The sequence below is a fragment of the Lissotriton vulgaris genome, chromosome 6 (genome assembly GCF_964263255.1).
Source record: "Lissotriton vulgaris chromosome 6, aLisVul1.2, whole genome shotgun sequence".
In the NCBI taxonomy this organism is placed as follows: domain Eukaryota; kingdom Metazoa; phylum Chordata; class Amphibia; order Caudata; family Salamandridae; genus Lissotriton; species Lissotriton vulgaris.
The window spans coordinates 1,100,738,377-1,100,763,229 of NC_141694.1; the positions used below are offsets into that span (position 1 = coordinate 1,100,738,377).

Here is a 24,853-nt window from a genome sequence, read left to right on the forward strand (position 1 = left end):
CTATCCTTTTTTAAATGTAATAATTTCTGAGATACTCCCTATATTTCCAACCCCACAGGCTTTTTTTGAGTCCCTTGGTAGCTTTATTTTTTTTTAATGTTTAAGAAGCACAGACCAGGCCTTAAAGTGCAGCAGAGGGCTACATACATCAGGATTAGGGGCCAACAAGTGAGGATTTATACACAAATCTATATTCACAATGTGAACTAAGGACAGTAAGTTCATGCAAACAGAGAAAGTATCGGAAAACATAGAAAGAAGACGAGGGAAGCGATACAATCTACGATGCAGAAAAAAACAGTTTTGAGACCTTTCTCAACCGCACCAACGAAAAGCAAGTCTCACATGAGAAAGGAGGAATTCTGACCATGTGCATCTGAAGCACATGCAGCTGCGGGCGACTATCAGCAAAAGAACTCTCAACGTTAATGAGCTTGTCGAGGGAACACAGCTCTTGACGGAAAGGAGGGTAATAGGGTGACCAACCCGCACCGTCTGTAAATTTCACGGACAGTCCGTAATTTCGTCCGTCTGTCCGTGAAGGATTCTTTAACGGACGCCATTTGTCCGTAATTTTAACCCTAACCCTAAAGATTTAACGCTTTAACCCTAAAGCCCGCACAGCTTCCACCCACCTCCGTTCTTGACTCCGATGCTGCTACGGTCGCGTGTAACAGTCTCGATGCTGTACCAAAGCTCAGACACCCAGCAGCATTGGAGAGGCACAGCGGGATGGCAACCCTCACACCTTCAGCCCTTGATGAGCTGTTAAGAGGCGCTTGAAGGTGACTGAGAGGGAGGCGCTGCAGCTTCAGGAGCAGGGGCATCGATTCAGATGCAAACAACCCTGAATGCGTCATGTCTCTGCAATTTGTGTGAGACAAAAATGGCCAGACCTGGCAATGCTTGTTTCTTTTTGTTCACTGATCTGAGCTGTACAGATGTACACAAAAAACAGGAATCACAGAGAGAAACATCAAAGTCAAACTTTTCACTCTGCAGCTCAGCCTGGGCTCGGAGTTCGTAGCTCTCCGATCTCATCTGTGCAGGAGCACAGCGCCTCTTCTCAGGGTACCAGCGGGGGTACAGCGCCTCTTCTCAGGGTACTAGCGGGGGGTCAGCGCCTCTTCACAGGGTACTAGCGGGGGGTCAGCGCCTCTTAGGGTACTAGCAGGGGGGTCAGCGCCTCTTCTCAGGGCACCAGCCGGGGTCAGCGCCTCTTCTCAGGGCACCAGAGGGGGGTTCAGTGCCTCTTCTCAGGGCACCAGCGGGAGGTCAGCACCTCTTCTCAGGGCAGCAGCAGGAGGGATCAGCGCCTCTTCTCAGGGCACCAGCGGGAGGTCAGCACCTCTTCTCAGGGCAGCAGCAGGAGGGATCAGCGCCTCTTCTCAGGGTACTAGCGGGGGGTCAGCGCCTCTTCTCAGGGTACTAGCGAGGGGTCAGCGCCTCTTCTTAGGGCACCAGCCGGGGTCAGTGCCTCTTCTCAAAGTACAAGAAGAGGTTCAGTGCCCCTTCTCATGGCACCAGAGGGGGTACAGTGCCTTTTCTCAGGGCATCAGAGGGGATTCAGTGCCTCTTCTCAGGGCACCAGCGGGAGGTCAGCACCTTTTCTCAGGGCACCAGCAGTGGTCAGCGCCTCTTCTCAGGGCACCAGAGGAGGGTTCAGTGCCTCTTTTCAGGGCACCAGAGGGGGTTTAGTGCCTCTCCTCAGGGCACCAGCGGAAGGTCAGCACCTCTTCTCAGGGCACCAGCAGCGGTCAGCGCCTCTTCTCGGGGCACCAGAGGGGGGGTTCAGTGCCTCTTTTCAGGGCACCAGAGGGGGGGTTCAGTTCCTCTTTTCGGGGCACCAGAGGGGGGTTCAGCGCCTCTTCTCAGGGCAGCAGCAGGAGGGGGTCAGCGCCTCTACTCAGGGTACTAGCGGGGGGTTAGCGCCTCTTCTTAGGGCACCAGCGGGGGGTCAGCGCCTCTTCTCAGGGCACCAGCGGGAGGTCGGCACCTCTTCTCAGGGCAGCAGCAGGAGGGATCAGCTCCTCTTCTCAGGGTACTAGCGGGGGGTCAGCGCCTCTACTCAGGGTACTAGCGGGGGGTCAGCGCCTCTTCTCAGGGCACCAGCGGGAGGTCAGCACCTCTTCTCAGGGCAGCAGCAGGAGGGATCAGCTCCTCTTCTCAGGGTACTAGCGGGGGGTCAGCGCCTCTACTCAGGGTACTAGCGGGGGGTTAGCGCCTCTTCTTAGGGCACCAGCGGGGGGTCAGCGCCTCTTCTCAGGGCACCAACGGGAGGTCAGCACCTCTTCTCAGGGCAGCAGCAGGAGGGATCAGCTCCTCTTCTCAGGGTACTAGCGGGGGGTTAGCGCCTCTTCTCAGGGTACTAGCGGGGGGTCAGCGCCTCTTCTCAGGGTACTAGCGAGGGGTCAGCGCCTCTTCTTAGGGCACCAGCCGGGGTCAGTGCCTCTTCTCAGGGTACAAGAAGAGGTTCAGTGCCCCTTCTCATGGCACCAGAGGGGGTTCAGTGCCTCTTCTCAGGGCACCAGCGGGAGGTCAGCACCTTTTCTCAGGGCACCAGCAGTGGTCAGCGCCTCTTCTCAGGGCACCAGAGGAGGGTTCAGTGCCTCTTTTCAGGGCACCAGAGGGGGTTTAGTGCCTCTTCTCAGGGCACCAGCGGGAGGTCAGCACCTTTTCTCAGGGCACCAGCAGTGGTCAGCGCCTCTTCTCAGGGCACCAGCAGTGGTCAGCGCCTCTTCTCGGGGCACCAGAGGGGGGGTTCAGTGCCTCTTTTCAGGGCACCAGAGGGGGGTTCAGTGCCTCTTTTCGGGGCACCAGAGGGGGTTCAGAGCCTCTTCTCAGGGTACCAGCGGGAGGTCAGCACCTCTACTCAGGGTACTAGCGGGAGGTTAGCGCCTCTTCTTAGGGCACCAGCGGGGGGTCAGCGCCTCTTCTCAGGGTACCAGCGGAGGTTCAGCACCTCTTCGTATGGCACCAGAGCGGGTCAGTGCCTCGTCTTAGGGCACCAGCGGGAGGTCAACACCTCTTCTCAGGGCACCAGCGGTGGTCAGCGCCTCTTCTGAGGGCACCAGAGGGGGTTCAGTGCCTCTTTTCAGGGCACCAGAGGGGGGTTCAGAGCCTCTCCTCAGGGCACCAGCGAGAGGTCAGCACCTCTTCTCAGGGTACTAGCGGGGGTCAGTGCCTCTTCTCAGGGCACCAGCGGAGGGGTCAGCGCCTCTTCTCAGGGCACCAGCGGGGGGGGGGTCAGCATCTCTTCTCAGGGCACCAGCGGTGGTCAGCGCCTCTTCTGAGGGCACCAGAGGGGGTTCATTGCCTCTTTTCGGGGCACCAGAGGGGGGTTCAGAGCCTCTTCTCAGGGCACCAGCGGGAGGTCAGCGCCTATTCTCAGGGCAGCAGCAGGAGGGGGTCAGCGCCTCTACTCAGGGCACCATTGGGGGGGGTAAGCGCCTCTTCTCAAGGCACCAGCGGGAGGGGGTCAGCGCCTCTTCTCAGGGTACCAGCGGAGGTTCAGCACCTCTTCGTATGGCACCAGAGCGGGTCAGTGCCTCTTCTTAGGGCACCAGTGGGAGGTCAGCACCTCTTCTCAGGGCACCAGCGGTGGTCAGCGCCTCTTCTGAGGGCACCAGAGGGGGTTCAGTGCCTCTTCTCAGGGCACCAGCGGGAGGTCAGCGCCTCTTCTCAGGGTACTAAGCGGGGGGGTCAGCGCCTCTTCTCAGGGCACCAGCGGTGGTCAGCGCCTCTTTTCAGGGCACCAGAGGGGGGTTCAGAGCCTCTTCTCAGGGCACCAGCGGGAGGTCAGCGCCTCTTCTCAGGGTACTAAGCGGGGGGGTCAGCGCCTCTTCTCAGGGCACCAGCGGGGGGTCAGCGCCTCTTCTCAGGGTACTAGCGAGGGGTCAGCGCCTCTTCTCAGGGCACCAGAGCGAGGTTCAGAACCTCTTCTCAGGGCACCAGCGGGAGGTCAGCACCTCTTCCCAGGGCACCAGCGAGGGGTCAGCGCCTCTTCTCAGGGCCCCAAACATCCTCAAACTTTTCTGATTACACCGAGGCAGCACGTGGTTCTTTTCACAGAGCTTAATTACTGTCACTAAATTGTAAACAAACCTCGATTCTTCAAACATGCAGTCTATAATGTAATAAAATAAAGAAATGGCACAATCGCACCCACACTGATTAACAAAGTATGGAGGACAATCATTTTAATCAGTTCAGTTGGAGTATCTCCTGTAAGTACTGTATATCACAGTGGGTAGGGCACAACTAACATTTTGGAGCGAGAGACTGTCTTCTCGTTGTCCTGTCCAGGAGGGGGTGAGGAGCCCTACCCAATCCTGGAAGAGACCAAGATGATACTAGAATACTACATGCCCACCCCTGTGCCCACCCTGGTAGATCCAGCTCCCCCTCCTGTGATGGCTCCTGCCCCTCCACCCCCCCCCAACCCCCCCCCAAATCCCCCCCCCCCCCCCCCCCCCCCCAGTGATGGCTCCTCTACCCCCATGTGGTGCTCCGGTCCCCCCCCGCACCTGTGATGGCTCCTGTCCCCCCCCCCTGTGGTGGATCCAGTCTCTGCCCTGGGTGGCTTCTGTCCCAGTCCTGGAATGGCTCCTACAGCGAAAATTAATATGAAAAGGTGGGAGAGTGAGTAAGTGAAAGGATGGGTGGATGGCTGGATGAATTAGTGAAAGGGTGAATGGATGAATTAAAGATTGAATAGATGGATAAGGAGAGAGGATGGATGGATGGATTGATGAGTGAGTGGAAGGATGGAAAAGAGAAAAGGTAAATAGCTGGATGTATGGGTGGAAGAGTAGCTGGGTGGATGGATGAGTGAAAGGATGGATGAGTGAAAAGGTGGATGAGTGAGTGGGTGGATGAGTGAAATGATGGATGGATTGAAGAATTGATAAGTGCAAGGGTGAATGCATAAACGTATGAGTGAAAGGGTGGATGTAATAATGGATGAGTGAGTGAAAGGGAGGGTAGATGGGCCAAAGGATGAATAGATGAGTGAAGGAGTGAAAGGCTAAATGGATGAGTGAAAGGATGGATGAGTGGATGGATGGGTAGAAGAGTGGATGGATGGGTAGAAGAGTGGATGGATGGGTAGAAAAGTGGATGGATGAGTGTACAGATGGATAGGGTGAAAGGGTGGATGGATAATAGATGGATGAGTGAAAGGATGAATAAGTGAAATGATAGATGGAAGGACACATGATGGATAGGTTTGCAAATGGTTGAATGTGTTTGAATATGGCTGGGCTTACTTATATACTATTGCGTGACCGCTGATGTGTCTGTAAAACGTATCCAATTGTCCTGAAGTTTTGTCCTGAATTTTCACCTCCTGTCCTGAATTTGTGTCCTGAATTTTGACCCTTTGTCCTGAATTTTTACACTCACTGTCCTGAATTTACACCAAGGCTAGTTGGTCACCCTAGAGGGTAATGAAGACAGGAAAGCTCTTTTGGATGGGTTTAAGAGCTTGGCAGTCGATCGATATGCGTGACAATGAAGAAGCAGAAGGTAATGATATGCCTAGGTGTGTCAGACCTAACATACAGCTCTGCACTAGGCCAGCGTGAAATTTAACTTGCACCGGAGTAACTTACGTAATATTTGTAGTTTTACAATATCCTTGTTACACGAAATTCTCCGTCCGGATTATGCTTTGCTGCTTTACTTCAATCGCATATCTAAATACATATCAGCCATTAAAACATTCTAAAACTACTTTTCCCTTGAACACCAGGGAAACAGAAATCATAAAAGTTCATAAGTCCGGGGGGCATGGCTAGCAGCCACCGAGAATGGCCGCCTAAGTGAGCTCCCGTTTCTCCGCTCGATATCCTGCGCCATCCACAACTTCAAAGCAGACATAAATGTGCCGTGTCCTGCTAGTTACCTCTGATGAAGACTGGTGAGCTCTGTGGCCGGGAAGTGAGCCTGTGCGACCTCTGACACTGATGACGGAGTTGTAATGGCGGCTATCCAGCGACGTGAGTCGGAGATCGCAGCTTCAAGAAGGTAGTGGCACTGCGATCCCGTGGTGCCCAGTTGGGGTACAGTGGCGACACGCGCCACACGCACAGAGGAAGACTCGACAGCCGGAATGCACGCGATCGGCTAGGGCCACGCTGGAGCCCGAAAGGCGAGTGCCCAGCGACTGATGCTGCTAATTGAGATCCCGGCTTAGAGGCCTGCAGCAGGCGGACCGCTACGAAAGACGCCGGAGGCCCGCCGGAAGAAGGAGGTGCGGAGTAATCAGAACCCAGCGGAATGTACTGGGTGACGGCCTGGCATCGAGGGAGGAGGAGGTGAGATGCAGGGCTCGGCATCCCAGGGTGGTACACGTAGTGCGCACACCGCGGCTCCTGTCCGGTGGCTTGGGAAAGGAGCGGCGGCGAGCCTTACTACCGGAGATCCCGGCCTACACGACGCGCTAGGCCCGTACGGCCGGACCGCGGCCAGAAGATACCGGTGTAGCCTGGGCTGGAAGAAAGGGCCAGGTGTCGCTGACAGACCTATAGAGCCGGAACTACAGGACCTGATACGCGACACAGGACTCCGCGCTTTAAAAAAGCGGAGACTGCGGGTGCTGGGAGCCGGGCGGCTTAAAGACCTGGATCCAGAGTAAACCACCCTATTAGCCTACCGGATCTGATTCAGAACTGCTTGGGTTGACAGTTAGTTTGGCCTGCACACCTAAGAGCAGGGCCCCCTAGATGAAACTACTGCTGGCAAGATAAGTATTTCCGCGCTCAGATGGACCGAAAAAAGTTGCAGATTGGCTCGGGTGACTTGAAAACATAGCCTGGGGATTGCAGAGACAGCTGGACTCTGCTGGGCTCATGTGTGAGGAAAGCAACGGTCTGCAGTCTCACTAGGGAGCGGTGTACCTCAACGAAGGAGGAGAGCAGGGAAGAGGTACCAATTGACGGGGGTAAGCACAGGAGCTGCGGGTGAGGTGATGGAAATTAGATGTCTGGCCTCCCTAGATAGGCCCAGAAGTCGGCTACAACCAAGTTGTCCTTAGATCCCACAACGGTGGAGGGACACTGCAGGTGGAGAGCTCTCGCCTGGGTTATTTAGACTCAAGTAGGTAACCACGTGGCGGCGATCCCAGGGGAAATTGGCAAGCGGACGGAGGCATCGTCATACTCGCTAAATAGGCAACAGGCACCATCCAGGATCGCTCCGGACTTTCACTCGACCCTTGTGTCGCGGCCCTGCATACATGGCGATGGGGGGAAAGGGTCCTAAAGCGAACGCTCAGAACCAGCTGGCCAAATTTGCCTGGTTCAAGGCGGGTGACAAAAGTGAGACGCTACAAATGGAGAAAGATGGGGTAAATACTGCCCCTAAAACAGGGGACGGAGTGCGTATCTCGCTGGATTCGGTCACAGTGGAAGTTTCCCTCATCAGGGCAGACTTTCGGAAGATGGATGAGAAAGTCAAAGAGCTCAAAATAGTTACTAACGCTTTGCAAACTGATACGTCAGAGCTCCAAACGCAGATGGTCGAATTGCAAAAGAAACAGGAGCGGATGGCACAACAGCTTGATGACTATGAAGGTCGCGCAAATAACATGGTACGCATTTTAGGGGTTCCGGAAAGGGACGAGGGGCCGGCTGCGGACCTATATGTAGAGGAACTCATCACCAAACACCTCAAACCCAAGACCTTGTCCAGTTACTTCTCGATTGAATGGGCTCATAGAGTGCCAGGAGGTAGGCCTAATCCTGGGGCCCCTATGAGGCCTCTAATTCTCTAATTGCTTGTGTATTCAACTACTGAGAAAGAGACATTATCCTGCAGACGGCGAGATCCAGTCCCCCACTGAAAGTAGACTGGGTAGTTTTAAATCCACGGGCAGGGGGGGGGGGGGGGGGGGGGGGTAACAGGGGGGGTGGGAGGAGGGGGTATTCAATTTTTTATTGTTTCATTAGTTTGCAATGTGGTTGTTTGATCTTGGCATGCAAAGGGGCCATTGTGAAGAATATACTCGCACAAAGGAGACGTCTATTACGAGCTACCTATCCGTTTGAATTGATCCGTATGTCTGGGAATTGTGCTATGGAGGGGGAGGGGGAGGGGCCGATAGAGACCGAGTACTTTCTGTCCTAACTTGGAATGTCAATGGCATGGGCGACAAGATTAAGAGGGGGATAGTGCAACAACACCTAAAGCAACATTCCCCTGACGTAGTACTGCTGCAAGTGGGTCAGAAAAGTAAGGCCCTCAGCAGATGGGGGTACAAACTCTTGGTTCATGCAGACTATACCACTGGTTCTAGGGGGACGGCAATCCTGGTAAAGAAAAGCACACCCCTTATTGTCCATAAGACATGGACCAACGGGGGGTGGGGGGGGGGGGGGGGGGTTATGCAGGGGTTGAGGCTCAGTGGGAAGGAAGAGACATTAACATAATTTCAGTTTATTAGCCGCCAGCTCTGGGTAGGACAGACTTGCCAGACCGGGAACGTATGCTGACAGGACTCCGGGCGGGTTCATTAATCATGGGTGGGGACTACAATATGGCACTAGACGACACGACCGATCGACACCCGCCGAGGACGATCGCGAAGTCAAACAGGCTAATAGCTGAATTTACGAGGGCACTGGATCTGACTGATGTAGGACGGGCGCTCCAACCCACTGACAAATCATTCACATATTTTTCTAATGTGCATGAAAGCTTATCTCGTATCGATTATTTCCTCACACACGCTGCCTCGATAGGGAGTTTTGGGTTCTACCCAAAGGTTTATCGGACCATTCCCCAGTCTGGGTAGAATACACACACTGGGAACCGCAGACACGCACCACCATTGTCCTTAACCCATGGCTCCTACACATACCTGACATACGGGAGGAACTCCGTACACAAACAGAGAAAATGTGGTCTCTGTTGACACTGCGAAAACAATCTGGGAAGCCTACAAAGTGGTTTTGAAATGGCAAGCCTTATCCTTAAAGACCGGGCACATTACCAAGAAACGCAAGCTCCTGGTTCAGGTGGAGACAGACCTCCTAGAACTGGAACATGCGCATGATCCCTCAACAGACACTAGTCATAGACTCCTAATGAAACAAGATGAATACCGGATCAAGACTAGGGAACACATGATAGCTAAGTATCGCAACACCCAGCAAAGAATGTACGAAATGGGAGACAGAGAAGGTAGGACCCTGGCGTGGCTGGAGAGACAAGAACAAAGAATGAGGTGGGTGCCTAGACTGACAATGCCAGCGGGTGCAATAGTGACCCATTCAAGGGAAATAGCAAAGGAATTCGCGGATCTGGAGGAGATGTACTCCCCCTCTACTGGATACACAGCCAATGATTTGCGTCAGCTCCTCCAAGATAGTGATGTGCCGGTCCTCTCAGACGTGGAAAAGGACTCTTTAGACGGGGACCTCTCGAACGAGGAGATTAGTAAAGCCATAGGACAGATTAAATCCAGGAAAGCGATGGGGCCAAATGGGATACCGATTGAGTTTTTAAAAGCCACAGCCTCTCGGGACTGTGCCACACTTACGGGCCATGTACAAGGAAAGCTTAGAGGCGGATAGGCTGCCTGCAGATCAGCAATTGGCTACCATTGTAGTTATTCATAAGCCGGGAAAACCAGCAGATAGCTGTGGCTCCTACAGGCCAATTTCGCAGATTAATGTGGAAGCCACGATATTAGCAAAAGTCCTGGCCAATCGGCTTGTGACGGTCATTTCTTCACTGATCCCTCCGGATCAATCCAGTTTTATGCCAGGGAGAAATACAGCCCTAAATATACGACGTTTACACGATGTGATGGCGCGTAGGGAATGTATTGCAGAAGACGCTGCAGTGTTGTCTCTAGATGCCTCAATGGCATTTGACTCAATAGAATGGCCATATCGGTTTGAAGTCCTGGAAAAGGTAGGATTGGGCCCTAAACTTATAGCCTGGGTGAATCTGATGTACACTGATGTGCTGGGACAAGTGAGGGTCAACAATTACACGTCCCAGACATTTAGGTTGAAAAGAGGTACCAGACAGGGGAGCCCATTATCCTCGCTGATATTTTCTCTCATGTTGGAGCCCCTTGCGGCATGGGTGCGACGAGATGTTATGGAGCGGGGCTGCGTAGGGCAGGTGATGTGGAAGATCGTATCTCCCTGTATGCTGATGACATACTGTTATAACCAGCCTCCCCGTACAGTACAAGTCTATACGTGTAGTCTATACATCTTCACAAACTTTGGGAAATATTCGGGATATGCGATTCACTGACATAAGTCTGCGCTGTTTATGCTGCGGGCCAGGTTCCTCGGCTCCCGGTTAACTGCACCATAACGGTGGTAGAGGAGGGATTTCGATATTTGGGAGTCTTCATCACTTCGGATCTGGTTCTTTTTTATAGATCCAATTTGGCTCCCCCACTTGCTAGACTACGCGCTGACGTGAAGCACTGGAGGTCCCTGCCTCTTTCATTGATAGGTCGAGCTGCCCTTTTTAAAATGATGACTCTCCCTCGTTTTCTGTACATTCTCGATAATTGCCTGCATAGAGTCCCAGATTCTTATTTTAAAGCAGTAGACTGAAATCTGCACGCTGTTGTGGATGGGAGAGCGCAGAGGGTTGCAATGAAGAAACTAACAAAAAGCTGGTACGACGGAGGTATAGCGCTGCCTGACCTGCAACTCTATTATTGGGCAGCCCAGCTGGTGACTATTAACCATTGGATATATCACCCCCCTGATGACCCGGCATACCCTCTTGATACCGATCGCTCCGGTTACCTTGCAGCTCTATACTCCAGGGATTGGAAGAACAAACAGAAATACTTTGGTCCCACCTTACATACACTAGAAATATGGCACACAGCAAGTTCTCGATCGGGATGGACGGGCGGGCGTCCTTTCTAGAGAAATGCCACTGTGGTATACACAGAAGCTAGGCATGCTGTGCTACCAGACTGGGTTCGACAAATGGGACCTCATAGGTATTTCAGCAGTAAAAGACCTGGTGAACAAGGGTTCGGTACTTACATTTATAGACTTTCAGAGCCAATACCACTTGGCCCAGGGAGAAATATACAGGTACTTGCAAATAAGACACGCACTTCTGGCTGCATTTCCGACCCTCATGGACATATAGGAGTTGTCCCCACTGGAGGATCACCTGATGGATGGGCCACTACTCTCCAAGGCTATATCCCTCACATATAAAAAATTGGATAACAACCTACCAGACACCTCTCCAAAGCTTAGAGAGCGGTGGCAGGATGACCTGGGCCAGATAAGTGACGAGGATTGGCAACTGGCTCTTATTTCCCCAGAGAAGCAGCCATCACACTTAGATTTAGGCTTATACAGCATAGGATACTTCATCGATCACACATGACATGAAAGACTTTGGCAAAACTGGGGTCCAGACCGGATGACCTTTGTTTGAGGGGTTGCGGACAGCAGGCTATCTTTGATCATACTCTCTGGAGTTGCCCAGCCATACGTAACCTATGGGAGGAAGCCTTGAATCATATGCAGACGGCTTTAGGAAAAAAGGTAGTTTTGACACCACAGCTGGGGCTGCTGAACGTATGGGCCGCAACTGACCTCTCTGAAGTTGAACAACAATTTACAACACTGGGGTACATGTTGGTTAAATGGGAGCCAGCAAGAGGGTGGGGGCGGGGACTACTTCGCCCTCCACAACCATGTGGGCGAAAGAGCAGGACAGGTGCATGTTGGCGGAAACGGAGGTCTTTGTAGCAAGGGGTTGCCCCAAAAAATGGTATTGGAAAGGGTTAATGTGGAATGTGTATCGTGGAGATATTTGTGTGTCCCCTACGGTAGAACTGGAGTTGTGCAGAAACGCAGATAGAGATGGAAATGCTTGATATATATTTTAAATCATTATATGCACAGGTAATGTTATGAATAACTTTAACATTGCCGTCTAAATAGGTCTGTATGGCTGTCATTAAAACCAAAAAATATATATATTTTTTTAAAGTTCATAACTCCTTCTTTAGCCTCTACAGCGAGGTCCCAACGTAGTCCATTGACACTGCCCGATCTCCCACTTTCTTGCTGCTCAGCAGCCAGTTAAGTAGTGTTTCCTTTTTCTCTCTCAAATAGGACCATTTAAGAGCGGGTTGAGAGGACTAATTTTTTTTTTTATGTGTTTTAACATTGAGCTCATGCGCTTTCACTTGCAGATTCCCTGAAGTTACTGGACCGCTTCTGAGGCCCATCTGTCTGCCACATTGGGGTCCACCAGATCCCAGAGACGCTGGAACAAGCAAGGCGCTCTGGCTCCACAACGGGAATCACCTACATAACAAGAGTTAGATTTGCACTATTGAATCCTGAAGCTGACAGGGCCTTGTCCCTGCTGCTCAGGGTGATGCCCAACCAGCGCTGGGTCAGTATTCCTGTTGTCTCTGGTTTAGCACCTCTGTGGGGTATGTATTGTGTAATACTTTGATCCCCTGTGGGGTTTGTATGTGATTTAGAGCCTCCTAAAGCCAGTGTTGGAACACAGTGCCAAACAGCGCATTATGCTCCATATTGTATAGGATGTCTGTGTCCCTATGGCTTGCACCTGCATAATTGTGTGCCCCTAGCCCCCAAAAAACCTCACATATGCATTAACAGGGCTTCCTCCACTTACGCATATGCCTTTTCTACATCTGAGGAGCCTATAATCATATAGTGTCATATCTCCCTATTATTCTTGGCAAAATAGCCATTCGACCCTCACAGGCTACCTATGAAGGAAGAGGACTCTTTGTCATTCCTCCAGTGGGAGGAAGACTTTTACGAGGTGATTGACACCTCGACTGAACAAGATGGTAATTCCTCTGGAGACTCGAACAAAGTAGTGGGCTCCTCCAGGTCTTGACTCCCAGCTTCGGTCCCCATGACACAGGGTGATTCGGATATGCTGGACTCGGATGACAACATCCACCCCAGATCAGCAGAATGGGTACCAGCTGAAAAAATAGCAAAGTATGTGGCGAGGTGACTTCACAAGCCCCTAGACAAAAAAGCCTGCAGCCGCCATTGCCAGCAGGAAGGAGAGAAACCATTCACGCCCAGCAACCGATAATTTATGGAGGTGCGGGCAGCTGCAGTCTAAATACTTGGACATTCTCAATCAAAGGTGGACTGGATAGCAGCAATCATGAAGGAAATTCTTTTTACCCGTGGAGGTCGCAGCACATGACCAGTGGGGTACGCAGCTGAAAATTCAAGTACAGATGATAAACGTATACAGAAATACGAATGGGAGCACATTGATAATATCCATCTACAAAGAGTTTTTGTGACAAGCTCCATTCGGGCTCGTCCGAGTAGATTCATGTCTTTGAAAATCTAACTTATAAGGGGTGTCGCTTGACCTGAAGAAGGCCCTATCTGATGTATCTACAAACACACATATCTACTGGGTTGAAACGTCGACACAAGATTATCTCATGTCCAGGCTCACTATAGCTACGAATTTAAAAGATAATGCATGTTAGACTGAAAGACCGGAAAAGGACAGAGAATCTATGTTTTTGTTTTGTTTGTGTTTGAATTTGAAATGTCACTCATTTCACTTAGTCATCACAGTCACCCATTGAAGTGTCTTTGTCTTGTTAGTGTGTTCTTTTGTCTGACAGCCCGTATTTATTTACTGTACAAAGTGTTTACATTTTTTTTCTGAAAACAGCAAATCAAAACAAAAACGGTAATTCATATATTTTTGCTAACTAGTTGTAGGTGTGGTACATTCAGGATTGTTTTGTATAATTAATAATTAACTCTAAAGAAGTGTTTTGGGGCCAGATGTAGGTGGCCCAATACCGGTCGGTAACGGCCGAAATTACCGAATTTTGGCCGTTACCAACCGGTATTGGGCATTTGGGATGTCTGTGGCTACAGTTCAGATTAATCAGTAATTTAAGGAATCGGTAAATTACCGATTCCTTAAAATACTGAATCTGAAATGTAGGGAGCACTCAAATGAGTGCATTGCACAGTTAAGGATTCGGTATTTACCACCAAATAAAGGTTGGTGGTAAATATCGAAAACCTTAATAAAAAGCAATTTTGTGCTTTCTTTACTGTGCCATGTGGCAGACATACATGCCCTTAGGGCATGTATGTGTGCCACATGTGCACCCATGCACTATTCAGAGGTGCAACAGGGTGTCAATGTGACACCCTGCCACCCTTGAACATGGTCCCCCATAACCGATTCGGTATTTACCGAATCGGTATTTACCGAACCAGTAATTCCCAATCATTCCTATGGACCTCCAGACCCATAGGAATGAATGGTAATTATTGATTCGGTAAATACAGAATTGGTATTTACCGATTCGGTAAATACTGAATCGGTAATACCGAATCCTACCGATTCGGTAAAATTTACCGATTAATTAGCTACATCCCATTTACCGATTCTGAAATACTGAATCGGTAAAATTCGGTATTTTAGAATCTGTAAAATAGGATTACCTACATCTGGCCCTTGGTATCTAAATAAGCACCCTGTAGTACTTACCCAATGGAATCACTTGTAAGTTTGTTATTAGATACCCAGGCTCCGAGGAAAACAGGTCGACCCCATTGATCTTAAGTGCAGCCGCAGAATGTCCTGGCCTTACCATGGAGGGGAAGGTGGTCCTCACCTTGAATATGGAGGCCTAGATGGCTCCATGTCTAGCGAAGTTCCACAAAGACCTAAAAAAAGAGCATATGCCGCTCATGCCTAGACAAGTTGCTGGACACAATAGGCCAGATGACCAAGATACTAGACACGGCGGAGGAGGCCAAAGCATCAGGTTCCCTCATCGTCCCAGACATCCTATCAAACTGAGCCCAACGTGATACTGTTTTCATGGGAAATACGAACTGTGCTGTCCACAGAACGGAATGGCTCCCTTCTTATCAATATAGGTCCAGAACTGAGTGACCTTGCCTCTTCAGAAGCAGGAGCCGTGTAACAAGGGGGTTGTTCGGGGATCCCTTTGTGAAGGGTCTGGGGAAGTTTGTGGTGACGTTTAGGTGGCTAGGTAGAGTGCTGTCCAAGGGGCCGGTTGTGGCAGGGCCCGTTTGACCAAGCCGTCTTTCCGAACCAATAGGCACCAGAGGCAAAAGCTTCATGCACGGCCAATACCAGACTAACCCTCGCTTCACCAACGTCTTTCCGTCAAGAGAACACAGCTTCCCTGGTCATGGAAAATTCAAATGACAAGGAGGCGGCAATGCCGGAAACAGTAAGTGTCCTCCCTTCAACACAGATAAATGATGGGGGCGCCTGCACTGTTTCTTTTGGCTTGTGTCGATTACCTCTCATGCATGGGTCTTACAGAAAGTGCAGGGGTTCCATATATAAATTGACGTGTCCCCCCCATCAAGCTACTCGTCCAAGGCTCATTTGTTTCTCTGCCTGTGACGCAGCCCTCATCGACGAGGAGGTTTTAGCCCTCAATTAAGAATTGCACCATTTGTCATACGGTGGTGCACCCCAATGGGTTTCTCAGCAATCTTTTTCTCGACAAGAACTACAGGGGCCGCAGACGAGTGATCAACCTCTGGGACTTCAACAAGTGGCTGGTATACTGCTACTTTAAAATGGAAGGCATTCATCTTCTCAGGGACAGGCTGCTACCGTCCGATTGGATAGTGCGCCTGGACCGGACTGTTTTCTGCCGATTCATGTGGCGTTCCAAGGTCTTTGAATTCATCACTCTCCGTTTTGGCCTGTCATTAGCATCTTCGTGCTTCACCAAGATACTTAAACCAACGATAGAGTCTCTCTGAGCGCAGGGAGTTTGGCTTTTCGTATATCTATATGACATGCTCTTTCGGGCCCAATGTCCCAGGAAACTGATAGCGCACCTCCAGGCAGCAATAAACATTTTGCAAGGCCTTGGGTTCGCAATCAACAAAAAGAAGTCTCTTCTTATGCCTGCTCAGAGAACAACCTTTTTTTTTATAATTCTGTTTATTAAACAAAGTGTCAGCAACAATCACAGTACAGAGGGAATGTCACACACTCAATAGCGCGTCAGCGGGTAATAGAAGAATACAGAGATACATGATTAGGGACATCATGGGGAAGAGGGTACCTCAAATTCAACTGTTCTGGAGGGCACACAAATCTCTCCTCTATAACGATTCCAGGGTCCCCATACCAATGACCATTTTTTTGGGCGCCCCCTCGCTAGATAATCAGTTTTTTCCCTAAACATACACCAGTCTAAGTTGTTTTCCCATGTTGCCAAGGTGGGAGGTTGTGCGGCTCCCCATAATTGGCAATATTTCTTTTCGCAATTATGAAGCCCAGAGTAGCCCATTGTGTCTGCGCGGAGTTTAGGTCAGTAGGCTCCCATATATTTAGGAGGCACCTCCTAGTCTCCGGCATCAAAGAGACTCCCAACACCCTATGAATGGTGTCATGAATCTTGCGCCAGTACTCAGTGATATGCATACATTCCCAAATGATGTGGACAAAGGAGCCAGACAGACCACACTGACGCCTACACAGACCTGAATCTGACAGACCCATAAGTAACAGCCGGGGACCTGTGACATAGAAAAGATGTAGTACCTTCAGTTGAACCAGCCTCAGTCGAGCCGGAATAGCAACCTCTCTTGGGGAGGACACTGCCGTCTGCCAGTCCTCATCGTCTAAAAGAACGACTTCTTAGGGTTAGTCATAGACTCCACTTCTGCATCCCTGAGCCTTCCGCCAAGGAAGATGGCGAAGATCATACATGAGTTAGACATCACTCAGACAGATTGCCCGTCTGGTAGGACTCCTTTCTTCATCGATTCAGGCAATTTTCCCAGGCCCTCTTTACTATCGGGCCCTGTATCGCCTCAAGGCGCACCACCTGCGAAAGGGTCTAGAATATTCACAGACTGGTCTGCTGTCAGGTGAGGCCAGAAAGGACATAGAATGGTGGCTCACCCATATTGAGGCCTGGAACGGGAGAGCAATTTTCGGTTCCACTCCCAATCTGGTGAAAGAATCGGATGCCAGCAAGTCTGGCTGGGTGCCCGGTGTGGAGATTTCTCTACTTTCCTCAAATTCTGCTGAGCCCGGATCTCAAACTGCATCAGTTGTAGAAGAGGTATCATCGCATCTGATGGCATGACAGATTACTGGCAATACTGGAAACTCCCAGGCCTTTCGCACCACGCGGAGTTCCTCCTCTCCAGGGCTTGGGCAGATAGTACCACCAAATGTTACTGTTTGTCTTGGACAAGATGGGTACGTTACTGTCTGCAACGGGGTGTGGATCATGTGGACGCTGATGAGCCCAGGTGCTTGATTTCCTGTCAAGCCTGGCAGAGGACGGCCTAACATATCGGTGAATATAAACACTTTCCGCTTTGCGATCCCAGAGGGACTCACTCCTGTTGATGGTACCCTGATTGGCGAGCATACTTTTGTTTGCAGGTTGCTTAGAGGGATTTGCTCTTCTCTACCACAGGAACCAAGTAACGCAGCGCTTTAGGACATTAACCTAGTCCTGAACCTTTTCTTATAGTGACCTATGCTTACAATAGCCTGTTCAGTCCGATGGGTTATGCGAGAAGCGTGCTTAGACACCAAAGTATTCAGCAAGAGGAGCAATGGCTTTAAAAGCTTTTCTTGGGGAGGAGCCAAGATGGCGACCGGGTCGGACGCCTAGTCCCTCGGCTCCGAGGACCATCTCCTCCTTCGCTATTATCCTGCCGGCGATCCTGCACCGAGGCGGCACATTGCGGAAGCTGATGTGTTCCGACGACCCACGGTGAAATCCTGAGGCTTGCGCTTCCTCGCAAGTGGGTGAAACGTCCGACTGCAGTTTGCGGCCCGCAGCAGCCCTGGGACCGGGGCCTCGAGTGGATGTGGTGGCCGGTTGCCAAGCGAACAACACCGGGCGTCAGCGACTGTGGGGAGCCGGTCGGATCACTTTTACCGAGAAACGGCTGAATCTTGAAACGTATGCCCCGCTGGACTGCAGATACGGAACCAAGCGTACCTGACGATTTGATTGGGGGAATCACACGAGTGCAGGAGCCTTGGCTTTTGGCTGCCAAGAAACTGTTGGCGCATTGTCCCGCTATCGGCGGGAGGTTCCCGAATTTTCCGCCTCTTAAACATCGAACAGGGCGGCTTCATCACGGGACAATGTTTATGGCAACATATCGGTTCTGTCTGCCGCTCCTTCAACATACAGAAATCTGATACCCCACTGTGCGCAGCCTGGCCCGACTCGGAGTGTCCTACCAACGACTACAGAGGGCACAATGGAGTGCAGCCTTGAGGAGTCTGGGCTACAATGTGGTCGCGGACGTGTGGAGCAGGGGGACACGTTCGGAGGGGAGCGTGGAAGTGACCGGGGTTATTGCGATCTTCTGGCGGCTGTTGTCTCCCTGCGTCACGATATGGTGCACTCTGTTCGAACCCTGACCAGCAAGGTGGATGATATTGTGTGTGCACTGGGACGTTCGAGAGTGGCTGACTCGCAGGTCCATAGCGACATTCTTCGCTCCACGTCCGCCTACGACAAGATGGCTGCCCTATGCGACAGTGACGGCTTTGAGACTCCAAGCCCCGAGACGACTCTTGCTGTAGATGATGTTTGCCCGGGACGACGTGAAAACCTCGGATTGAAATCGCGACGGGAGTGTTCTCCCCAAGCCATGCTCCCCGTTACCCGGGGGCCGCTCCAGAAGTGGTTGGACACTGAGACTTTCCTCCCTGGCTCGGCTTCGCTCTATATTATGAAGATGGTGTACTTTTGGCCTGGCCTGGGATCACTGGATCTGCGGGTAAATAATATGGTTGAGCGGTTGAATTGGATTGACACTTTTGGACTGCTGTTCACGCTCTCCTGGGTCACTTTGGTAAGCAGTGGCGGAAAAGTTAAAACGGGACAGGGATGAACGCTTCCTATCACAGACTGGCAGTTTCTTCGTTGCTGACCGAGATGGATGTGCGGCGTGCTGATTTCTCTGATTACGCAATGTGCCGATTTCCTGCTTTGTAAATTGTCTGCTAGTAATGTTTTTTGTCATCGGATTTTACACCTTGTGCTAATATCGGAGCCACGGGAGGGTGATGCCGGGGGACTGGTGGTGGGCTCCTCCCCGTTTCCCACTACTTTCATTGTAGTTATAGATTAGAACCTTTTTCTTACTTTCTATATTTCGGGACTCCTTTTTGTGGGGCGACAGGCACACTGCTATGGAGGGGGGTAGGCCGTAGCCAGCTGCAGGGGTGCAGGGTGGGGGGTGGATGGGGGCTTTCGTTTTTTCTTTTTTGTTCTATGGGCCTTCTATTCTTTTTTCTTTCTTTTTTCTTATGGGCTTTAGAGTAAATCGACTCCCCGTTTATTGCAGATTGAATGGTGTGTAGTATTGACTATTTAGATGTTTTTCTTCAATGTGGATAGTCGTGGTTCTGGTAATATTAGTGAATTGTGTACTTGTCTCTCCTGATACTTAAACGCCGGAACCACTGTGCTGACCTAAGACATCCTGACACCGTTTATCCTTACAAACTAAAATTTGAAATTAGACCTCAGTACCTCTGTAATTAATCCTTTGCGCACTGCCATATTGCTCTGTACTGTACTTGTGAGCCTTCGGGCGTTTTGTTGGGCTTTGTGTACAATCTGCTATAAATAAAGGTCTTCCAAAAATTTTTTTTTAAAAAAAAGCTTTTCTTCAGGGGGCACGCTTACAGGATCTCATGAGGGCAGCATACTGGCCTCCAAACTCTACTTTTAGGGGATTCTACTTAGATCCGGAGGTGGATGTGGCCCAATCGGTGGTAAGTAAGCTTTAAAATATCATAATCCTCGCCTTCAGTACTGACATAAAATGAAAATTTGCCTAGCTTGGTGAAGGTAACTTTCAATTCTATTAATGACATGGAGGGGAGGATTATCCTACCAGGTGATCATGACAGACACAAACCCACCCTGTTCTTGAGTAAGTAGTTTGTTTTACCTTTACAATTCAATGTTAAGAATATGTTTTCGAAGCAGAATAGCTATGCAGTCAATTGCAATGGTGGTTCTTGCATTTTTAGCAAAGATGTTCTTTGCATGAGAAGAGGTGGTGGAATAATCACTGATGCAGCATGTATCTGCAGGAAATGATGGAGCTAAACAAGATGCATAAAAAACTTATGGCGTGATTTGTGCGAAGAAAGAAGCAGAGCAGGCAGCAACAAAGGGCTAGGCTAGGCTGAGACCTGGTTGCAGAGACTAAAGGACTTATGAACTTTTATGGTTTTTGTTTCACTGGGGTTTCCGGGAGAAATAGTTTCACAATGCTTTAAAGGCTGCTGTTTTTTTCATGAGATTATAGTGAAGAAGGAAAGCATAATCTTTGCCTCTGTGTCTTTAATAGAATTTAAATTTACCTTCACTAAGCTAGGCAAATTTTAATTCCCTATATAACCCCATTACATGGAATTTGTGTGGAATATTTACAGCAAACACACATGAACAACAGAACGTGAGCAGCCTCTGTTCACTCTGCTTTTGGGGTTTGGTACTATTTTTGTAGCAAAATGAGTTTTTGCATCAAAAAATGATGCAAAAGTGGCTTCAAGGCCTGGGACACCCTGGGAATCTCTAAACTGCTTGATATTCTAGAAAGTGGTGCCATCATTTCTTTCAGTTCCCAACAGGGAGTCTATTAACTTAGTAGGTTACAGCACTACAAATACCTACAGCTATGCCATGCTTGGGCAACAGAGGAATTAAACGTTGAAAATATACCAGAGTATGCACCTTTAGAAAGAAGACTGCTCATGGAGGAGATCACAGAAAAGGCGGTGTCATGGACCTATAAAACTATTACTAATAATTGTCAAAATTTCTGACGAAACTAAGACAACGCTGGGTAGGCGGAGTGGGAGACTTTGAAGACCTGTACTGGGATGCAGCCCTTGTGCACCCTAGGGCAGTCCCAATTATAGCACTATTTCGACTGATCCAAGGGTCAATTACGATAGGGCCCCTCTGCATAGCTTCGGTAGAGCCGATTCACCTATCTACCTTCACTGTGGGGAGGAACATGAGCCACATATACAAACAACATGGGAATGCCTTAGCATCCAACGATACCGGACCAATATTGTGAATGAACTCAATGGGATACAGGGTGAAACACTTCTGATGGATTCTTAATATATATATTACTGGGCATCCCCATCGAAGTAGACCATACCAGGGCAAAACTTTTGTTGAGTAATTTAAAGCCTTGCAGTGGCTAATCAAGATAGAACTAAACATTGGGGTGTACCTAGGCCCCCCCACACTTCAAGATTGGAAAGCTGGAATGGACCTCTAAATGGCCGCTGAGAAAGTCACACATAAGGCCAGAGGGTGTCCGAAGAAATTCACTGAGGTATGGAGTCCCTGGCTGTGCTACTATACAATTGAATAAGGATATGCCATTGAACAGCTCAGACACACACAGCCTCAGGTCGAGTGATGGCTCATACTCTAGTGTACTATGGATATGCTGCCTGTTAATGTTGAGTTTGTGGGCCCCAAACTGGGTTGATATATCTTGTGATCCGAAGTGTAATATCTCTTCTGTAGCCAAGCTATGTTTGGTGTATCCTCCTGATTGTTGTGCTGCTAACAGAAAATCAAATAAAAATATAGACACAAAAAAATTACACAAGGACGCGTTTTAGGCTCAAATAGAACACTACAGGACAGATTTGTATTTTGTGTAATTTCTCATAATTTTACCACAATTTTGTATAATTGCACTAATTGTACACACACTTTCTATACAATATAAAACACTATTTTCACATCAATGAGAAACAGGATCAAAGAATAGTGTCTTTACTAGAGCTAGCATTTTTCTAATCGTAGGCAAAAAGGGAAAGAAATGCCCAGGGTAGGTGCACTGTACATGAAGCAACCTGCCCCCCAATCATTTTAGCTCAGGAGGATGGTGAACCAGGAGTTTGGCAGAGGAGGAGCTCAGATGTCTGATCCTGTGATAAGAGTGAAAAAGTTTAGACAGGTAACCAGGAGCACAGCCATGAACACATGTATGACCAATACACAGAGTGTTCAATGGAGATCTCATGTTGATAGGTAGCAGATGAGGTGTATTCAAGTAGATGGTAATGTGGTCTTATAATTATAGGATACAAATGAGTCTGCTGCATGGTTTTTAATTTGTTTACATTTTGCAATCAAGTTTCTGGGAGGCCGGCCAAGATGTTGCTGTAATCAATGTGGGATAGCAAAACTGCAAGCACTTGAGCAATCTTTTAGAGAAACTGGTGAAAAGAAAGGGTGTATGGAAGACTACTTAAATGTTGAAATGCGCTTTGAATAATGGAGTTCATGGAAGGAGAGAAAGTTATATTACTGCTAAAGGTAACAATCAGATTGCCAATGAACTGGACTAGTTTAGGAGGAGGAACCAAAGCATCAGGCTACGCAAAAGGTCATGAAATAAGCTGAAAAATGTGAGGATGATAAAAATAACTATGTTAAAAATGTAGTGATAATAAAAATGCATGAAAAATTTGACACGCATAGAAAATGAAAATGCTAATGAATTCATAAGTGTATAATAGCTTCCATACATATGCATGCATGTTCTTTTTACCAACCCATATATGATAGTTAAACTACATGAAAGTTGAGTCCTGATTAAAGCAATTACATTAGAGGAGTCAGGTAGTTAAAATAGTTGCTTCTACATTCTGTTATATGACAATAATAAAGGACAATATTACCTTTGGTGGTTCTTTGATCAGCTGAGGGTGGTTGTACAAATTAGAATATGTACCTGTGTAAACGAGGAAAAAAAAGAGAAAAAAATCATGAAACTTCAACGACTCCGTCAAGTCATCCTTAGAGGAGAACTATCAAATGGTTTTCACTGTGACACTACATTTCTAATAATGCAATTTGTAATAAAAGGGAACCTATGAGTAATTTAACATTCTGGTTCGGAAACAGTCTGTTGCCAATAAGTAGACAAACAAAAACAAGATAGAGAAAAGCTACAAATATCAAGTTCAAAATACAAAAATAGAACGTTGTACCAACTGCTAAATGATTTTCAATATGGTCAGCTCATCATGCTGGTCTAGGCAACATCAGACTGAAGACTACTATTAGGTACAAAGTTAGAGAAAAATTAAGTATAAAATGGAGTAGGAATTAAAACAGTGAGTAGTGGTCTTCAGGCACGAAGAAAAGTTTCTTGATTATAATTGTAGCTGTCCGTCATGTGCATCTCAGACATGCTCATAAATGACCAGTCCAACAACTTGAGAAATGAAGAACAAGTATCTTACACCTTCAGTACCATATTTTCTGGTAGAGGCGTTATCTAGCTGAAGATTCCTAACCTTAGAATATTCACCAGGCGTCAGACTGGATCCAGAAAGTTTTCAAGCAGTAACCCTGTGAGCCGGTGAGTGCCACTGTTCGGCACTACGTCGGCCACACTGGAAGAGACGTGTGGTGTGCCTATATAGACTCCACCCTGGCACACAGATGTCAGTTCCTCTTTACAACTTTCCACACCAGGAGCACAGAGCTACGATGAAGATTGACAACTGGTATGAATTTTTAATGATGTGGAGCCCGGACTCCCCTGGATACCAGAGTCCTCTGGCTCCATCTTTCTCAGATGGCCACCCCAGCACAAAAGTGACGCACCGGTCACTACGGTTAGCTCTGGTTGGGAAAGGGAGAGTGGTCTTCCACTGACCCAACTGCGGTTCATCAGTCCCCATAATAGGTTTTGTGCAGTTCCTTCCAAGATCAGGACTGTGATGGAGAGATTGCCCTGATGCTGTGTCCAGTGGAACTTCCGGTCCCCCTGCTGAGCCTGCATATGCAACAGGAATGTATCACTAGCAGGATGCAGGAGGACATGAGGCCCAACAGCCTCATCAGTCCTACCAAAATCCAGGAAATAGGAGGAAATATTGGTATCATAGCTTGAATATCTTGGACTTGCCACTAGAGAGGAAAGGCCTGAAGCTTCAGAAGAAGAACAGCTCTAATGAAAGGGAGAGTCTGAGAGGGAATAGATGTGACTTCGGCACTTTGATAGTGGACCCCAGAGACTGCAGGAGGTCCGCTGTAGTTTGGAGTTGGGAGACAACTGCTTGGGGTGAATCTATCTTCAACAGACAATTGTCGAAGTAAGGGCAGCCTGGAACCCCTGTCCTCAGCAGATGTGCAAAAAGCGATGCCATTACCTAAGTGAAGTGAATACCCAAGGGGTGCTGATGAGGTCAAAGAGGAGCATGGGAAACTGAAAGTGAACCTGGGCCACCACGAACAGCAGGTAACTCCTGTGGGCAGGCAAGACGGAGATGCAGAAATATGCATCAAAGAAGTCCAACGCTACCATTCAGTCTCTGCGACCCAGGGCAGGCAGGACCTGAGCTAAGGTGAGTACTGTATAGTTTCTTCACTGTCGGTGTAGTTTTGCAGCTTGAAGACTTTCGGGATTCACTATGCTGTGCATTATTCCGCCATCTAGTGGTTGGGTCTGGAATTGCAGTATTTCTTCTCTTTTTGTTTTTCATGGCCCAGGTGGGCGTCGACATACCACCATTTGGTGTCCTTCGTGACGTTGACGCGCTTCCTACGGGAGCTCCCACCTTTGGTCGCCATCTTTGGATTCTTTCTTCTAGTCTTGTGTTACTTTTATTTCTCCTTTAATCTAGTAAAGTATTTTTCCAGTTTTAATCACTTTCCTCCTGTCTTATCTTTCTGGCGGAGGAGGGTGGGTTCGCTAGTGAATCCAGAAAGTCTTCAAGCTGCAAAACGACACAAACAGGTAAGAAACGAATAGTTTCTTAC

The 24,853-nt window shown here is 49.0% G+C and overlaps 1 protein-coding gene across 1 annotated transcript in view; it reads right to left on the reverse strand.

The window, feature by feature from the left end:
- LTV1 (LTV1 ribosome biogenesis factor) overlaps positions 1-24,853 on the reverse strand; it is a 235,808-nt gene that overhangs the window by 39,675 nt on the left and 171,280 nt on the right. Inside the window, exon 9 of the mRNA XM_086927165.1 lies at positions 22,762-22,814. Coding sequence (XP_086783291.1) covers positions 22,762-22,814 — 53 coding nt within the window. The remainder of the gene's footprint in view (positions 1-22,761; positions 22,815-24,853) is intronic.